The sequence below is a fragment of the Thunnus maccoyii genome, chromosome 11, assembly GCF_910596095.1.
Source record: "Thunnus maccoyii chromosome 11, fThuMac1.1, whole genome shotgun sequence".
NCBI classification, from domain to species: Eukaryota; Metazoa; Chordata; class Actinopteri; order Scombriformes; family Scombridae; genus Thunnus; species Thunnus maccoyii.
Genome location: NC_056543.1, coordinates 33,706,095 through 33,712,094, shown reverse-complemented (window position 1 = coordinate 33,712,094; position 6,000 = coordinate 33,706,095). Strand labels below are relative to the sequence as shown.

General features: G+C 38.8%; 1 protein-coding gene across 1 annotated transcript in view; it reads left to right on the top strand.

Annotated features, from left to right (window-relative positions):
* The first annotated feature begins 696 nt into the window (after nucleotides 1-696).
* The window catches only part of itgav (integrin, alpha V), an 89,892-nt gene continuing 84,588 nt past the window's right edge, over nucleotides 697-6,000 (top strand). Inside the window, exons 1-2 of the mRNA XM_042425689.1 lie at nucleotides 697-1,293; nucleotides 2,788-2,918. Of these exons, the coding sequence (XP_042281623.1) occupies nucleotides 1,127-1,293; nucleotides 2,788-2,918 (298 nt within the window). The 5' untranslated portion in view covers nucleotides 697-1,126. The remainder of the gene's footprint in view (nucleotides 1,294-2,787; nucleotides 2,919-6,000) is intronic.

The following is a 6,000-nucleotide window of genomic DNA, read 5'->3' as shown; positions in this document are numbered from 1 at the left end:
CCTTCAAATGTGCTTTCAATGTAAGTGATGGAGGCCAAAATCCAGTGTGTCCACACAGTCATTTAGTGCAAAAATGCATTTAAAAGTCAATCTGAAGCTTATATGAGGCTTCACCTGTCTGAGTCAGTCATATCAAGTGGATATGTGCCACACTAATCTTTTTAGCATCAAATTCCCTCTTTGTGTTTCCTTGGACAGTGTTTCCCTGTTGAGCTGCAGTGGAAATATAGTAACAAAAAGAGGGACTTTGGCACTAAAATGACTGCAATGTTGAAAGATATCTACTTGATTTGACTCATTTGGACGGCTGAAGCTTCATATTTGCTTCAGATAAACTTTTAAATACATTTTTGCACAGAAAGACTGTGGATTTTGTCCTCCATCACTTAAATTGTAAGTGCATTATGAAGGGATCTTCTTAAGGTCAATATGAACAGGAGGAATGATTACAGCAAGAAAAACATGTTTCAATTTTCATTTGGGCTCTTGACTGTTGTTTTAAGACTGACTTGAAAAATTGTGAACCCGTCCTTTAAATTTGGCTACATGTTCTGTCCCTTTTGTCCTTAAACACAATTTATCAAAGGCTGCGATTAAATAAAAAACAGTTGTGTTCACCTCAACTCCACCCTACCAGGCAGTGATGCTTTTGTTTTGAAAGGGATTAACTGGACGTCGGGTAGGCTGTGACGTAATTGATGTCGACTTGTGTTCAGCTGGCTGGGACAAGCCTCGCCCGCGATGACACATTTCTACACATACACACACACACTCACATAATCGCGGCCTCTCCCTACTTGTTCCCGTGTATCTCCTGATTTATCGGCTAAAACAGGCAAACGAAACGCCGTTAAGACCGAAACTAAATTCAGTCTCTCTTGTAACTGCGCTTTGTTTCTAACGGCCGCCAGGCTTCGGTAACAGTTACAAGTCGGAAATGTGGTTCAGTTAATGACGACTTCTGTTCGGCTATGGAGGGGAGCTCCTGTTAGGAAGACTGAGAATTTAAACCAGTTTAAAGTTACTCCGTCGGTGGACACGGAGCACAGGAGGCTTGTTAAGTGATTGGCGTCATCTTGATCCGTGTTTTCATCAGTTAACTCACAGAGGTCTCCCAGCAGCAGCCATGGCAGGAGGACGGATTGCTCTCGGACTACTCGCCCTGGCGTGTTTGCATTTCCACCGCTGCGGTTCCTTCAACCTGGATGTGGACAAACCCTCTGTGTATACCGGACCAGAGGGAAGCTACTTCGGCTTCTCGGTGGACTTCTTCAAGCCCTCAAGCAACCAAAAGTAAGATTTCCAGCAGAGTGATGTTAGATGATGATAATAATCAACATGTAGGCTACAGCGTTTAAACACGTCGGGCAACAAGACGTCTTGTCCATTAAAGCAACGTCTTTAATTCAAGTATTCAGAATTCATAACGTCCGGTTAAATCGAAACTACACTTTTCGTTTTTTATGTTTTTAACATGATGATGTTAACTGTCAATGGTATAAAACACTCTTAACTATATGTCTATAGATTTCCTGTTCCTGTTTCCTGCTGTATTCATTCAGTATCTGTTTGAAAAGATAATGATAGAGGCAACAAAGTGGCTCTTAACAGCAATGTAAAAAAACAAGTTTATTATACATTTAGTTTATTTCGTCCCTAATTTATGCCCACTACACAAACTGACTGCAGGAGTTCTGCAGAGGCTAAGTGCGTCCCTGGTGCTAAACAGCAAGTTTGCACCTTACTTTAAAAGCGAAAAGAAATAAAAATAGTCATAACATTGTAATATATCTCCAGAATTTCATTCAACATATGTTTGTGTGCATAATTTCAAACAAACTGTGGCCTGAATACCAGAGGAAACTATTCTTAAGTTTATTTTGATAATGTGCTTTTTTTCTTTCTCTCTCAAGCTTTCTCATTGGCTAACTTAAATGTTTTGTATGGGGTCAGCCAACTCAGTCTTTTTGCACTGTCCATGTTTAAAAAGTCAATTTCTGCTTTCACCTTATAAAACAACATATTTTGTGGCTCCATTTTAAAGTAATTGTTAGATTGTCAACTAAGATGCAACACTAACCTTATTGATGGATTACTAGAGTTGTTATTTTACTGTTGTTTTAATCTCATTCCGCTGACTCTGCTTCCTAACAATCTAAAAAGCAGCCATAATAAATCAATAAAACTGACTCAGTCTAAATGAACCACTGTCCTATAAACAGCGCAGAGTCTAACAGAGCCAAAGCCCTGTGAAGTGTAAACAGTTAACATTTTTTTCTCATGAATTATAATCCTCTGAACAGCACTTTTGCTTTACAGCCAAGCTAGGAAGATAAATCCTGTTTCACTCTGGACACTGGTGAAAGCATTCGTACGGCACTGCAAATTGAGCTTCATGTCACAGAGCAGCACTTGTGATATTCGTACAGAGGGGTTAACTTAAAAAAACACCAGCATAAAGTGTCTAAGTAGTGTAAAGGAGAGCTCTGTCTAACAACTTCATTCCTGAATCTCCCATTGGTGTGACTATATCATGTGAGTCACATCATTTTCATACTCATCAAACCATTCACTGAGTCCTGGTACCCTGCATCTGCATTGGTTTCCACGTACTGATCTTTTGGGGTTTTTATTTGCCACCCCTCTGTATATTGTATCTCATGCTGAAATGATTAGTAAATACTTTCTGTCACTCGATGAATCCACTGTCGACAAATTGTTTCAGCACTAACTTTTTCTTAGAAAAAGCTTGTTTTGAGCTCCTCTCCTCTCCTCTCCTCTCCTCAGGTCAGACATTCTGATTGGAGCTCCTCGGGCCAACACTTCATCCCCCAGCAGTGTTGTGGAGAGAGGAGCTGTGTACAGCTGCCCTTGGAAGAGCTCCTCAGCCTGCCAGCAGCTGCAGTTTGATAACTCAGGTAACAAAAACTCTTATGTTTCACATTTCAAGGCAGCTATGATGACATTCCCAGAATAACCCAGCTTTAGCTACACAGCTGTCTTATTCAAGTTAAGCTATTAACCATTAACTTAGATACCCTGAGGCCCTGTTGCCTTCAGTAAACTCATTAACCCTCGACAGCAACCACCCTCTTTTCCCCCTTTCTGCTGCTTTTTTTTGTAATGTAAAGAAATCATCATAATCCTAATCATAATTTTGTGTAACAATGTATGTTAACATAATTCTTACATGTAATCTTAATGTGTACCTTGTCCATCGCAGCAGAATTTATCAGTCATGGTTCAGTCTTTTTCTGAGGGATTTGGGAAACTTTATCATGTTCTTCACTGTGGCCACACAGAGAGGAACTAACTTATGTTAGGGTTAGTTGGTTTCAGAATAGCCTGCTTCGAGCCATCTGTAATTCTGCTCACATTTCTGATTTACTCAGCAGTTCAAAGAGGTCTGGTGTGGTGCTCACTGATTTTTCTCAGTTGGAAAAACAACTGACCCAACCAGAGCTGTGTTGGCAGGATTATTAAGGTGAACTTCATCGCCCTATGAAAGAGCCAGAAAAATTGTGACATGAAAATCACTGCAGCTGCACAGCTTGTTGTCAGACAACTTACAGAAATACATTGAGTTAACATATTTCTTTGATCAACTTGAAAGACGTTAAAGATCCCCTCTGGACATGGTATAAAATACAGAAATACTCTGCTTTGAAAACTTTGTTGATTGTGTCTATCTATATCTCTCTATTTTTTTTCAGCAAAAAATGTTCAATTTACCTCATTAAAATCCTTAAAATTACAAGGGCTGTAGTCTGCTGGTCAATTAGTTGTTCGATATTCTCTCTTCCGACCAAATTCTCATTGGACAAATAATTGCTGTGTTACTTTCATAAGGAAAAAAGTGCTACATCAATAGCCTTCCAGGATTAATCCATTATTTCCTGCAGTGGGAGAGACAGACTAACAAATTACCTGTGAAAACGGGAGTGTATTCAAAACACCCCTGTTGTTTTCAGAACTTTGAACTCGCCTAATCTAAAAGAGACTGCTAGGTCTAACTGTATTCAACGTTTACTGAATGTATACTGAATCAGTGTTTCACCTATAATGATAACAATAAGAACCCCTGCCAGGCCAAAAAAAATTTCAATGCCAAAAATAACACCAAATATCCATTCATTCAGAAATCAGTAGTGTTTGGGAGTCTCTGTGTTGCCTGGGAAACTTTTGGTAGCGTAACTCTGTTAAGGAATAGGGCATTGCGTGGTATGTTTGCATAGCAAGTGGGAAAGGGCGAGCGGCAGGAAAGTGACGGTGGATGTGAGCGGAGCAGAGGAAAAGGTTAGCAGTAAGTTGTCAGTCCGGCAGTAAATGTACAGTACAGACTGCAGTGTGTCAATTAGGGTTAGCTCCAAAGATAGCAACAATGAGTTAGCCTAACCTGAAGACACGAAGTAGAGAATGGAGAAATGTCTGGCTGCTGAGTTCACTGTGCACTCTGTGCTGTTACACAGCACAATGATTATAGATTTTAATGGTATGATTGTAGTCTGAGGAAAAATCACAGTTTCATGATTATTATCCATACATTTTTTTCACAACTATATGGATTAATAAAATCAAATGAGCATTTTTATTAAGAAGTTTTATTTTTTTTCCCCAAATCATTTCTTTGTTGGTTTTTGTTTTTAACATTTGCTTATTATTAATATAAGATTAATATGAACTTTATTGATCCCCAAGGTGAAAATATTACTAATGGAGGTAAAAGGCTGAAGTGTCATTTTTAATAATATAATTTTACATTTGGCCCAAGAAAATCCTGTCTATTATTGTTTTGGTTTTTTTGCAGTTTGCAGCAAGAAATTGAAAATATCTCTTATGCAGGTGTTATTAATCACTGAAATGCAATTAATTAGATCCCACGGTATAGTGCTGGAAGTCTACAATCCTAATGTAAAGTTAGTCTTTTACACCTGGCCTATTTACCTACCATAACTTGTGTTAACACAGATGGGAGGAAGCAACAGGATGTAAATGGTCACACTGAAGCCCTTGAGAGGATTACATGCTGTTTTGGTGAGCATTAGTTTATAAATGGTGCGATGCTCCAACTCTTAACTGAAAGCCCAACTCTTAACTCACTTTGTTTGATTGTAAGTGACACTTTTATATTTAACTTTTATATACTTACTTAGTTATTACTAAGAGCACTTGAGCATGTATAGCTGGATGTTGATCTCAAGGATGTTGCATTAAGTTTGAGGTATTGGATCCTTAAACAGCATCTTTTCTTTGGCAAGTTTTACAAAATGGAGATCCGTCCTCTCGAACAACCCCCTGTCCATTCCTCATGTATCCAAAATACTCCCACACTGATCATTTAAGGCATTTTTTTAATTGGTGGATATAACACCTCAATATTGGGTCCCTCAGCCATTGCCAGAATCCTTCTCATCTGCTTTAGCCAATGTTGCCCCAAACAAACATAAGGGGAGTTGCTCTCATGACAGCATGTGCAACTTTGTGTATCTGAACTTGCTGCAGCATGCATTTTAAGCCGGTGCACTAGGTTCCGTCAGCAGTCTGCCAGTTGCGCCTGTTGCCTTTTTTTTTAAACACAATTATTTAGTTTAATTTTCCTCACGGTACAACCATTATTAATTTAAAAAAAAACAAACAAAAAAACTATAATGTCCCTTTTTCTGAGAGTGAGAACAGAAACACACACTGAGCCTTTCTGGTTACAAAACCATGATGTTTTAAAGTGCGGTTAATTGCTGCATCCCTAGTTGTGATATCACAAATCATGTTTGTATTTACATCCCTTGCACTCAGACTTAAGGTGAGCAAAGAGAAACTTTCCTCTGTCAGCAGATGAATGTTGAAACAAAACTCTGCACAAACATTCAGAGAAGCATACGACACAGGCACATTATATGACAGTCTTTACTGATTGGTTGGGACCAAATAATAATACAGTGTCAGACTGAATGATGAGTGAAATGAAATGGCAATTCCTTTCTGATTAACAGGCTACTAAGT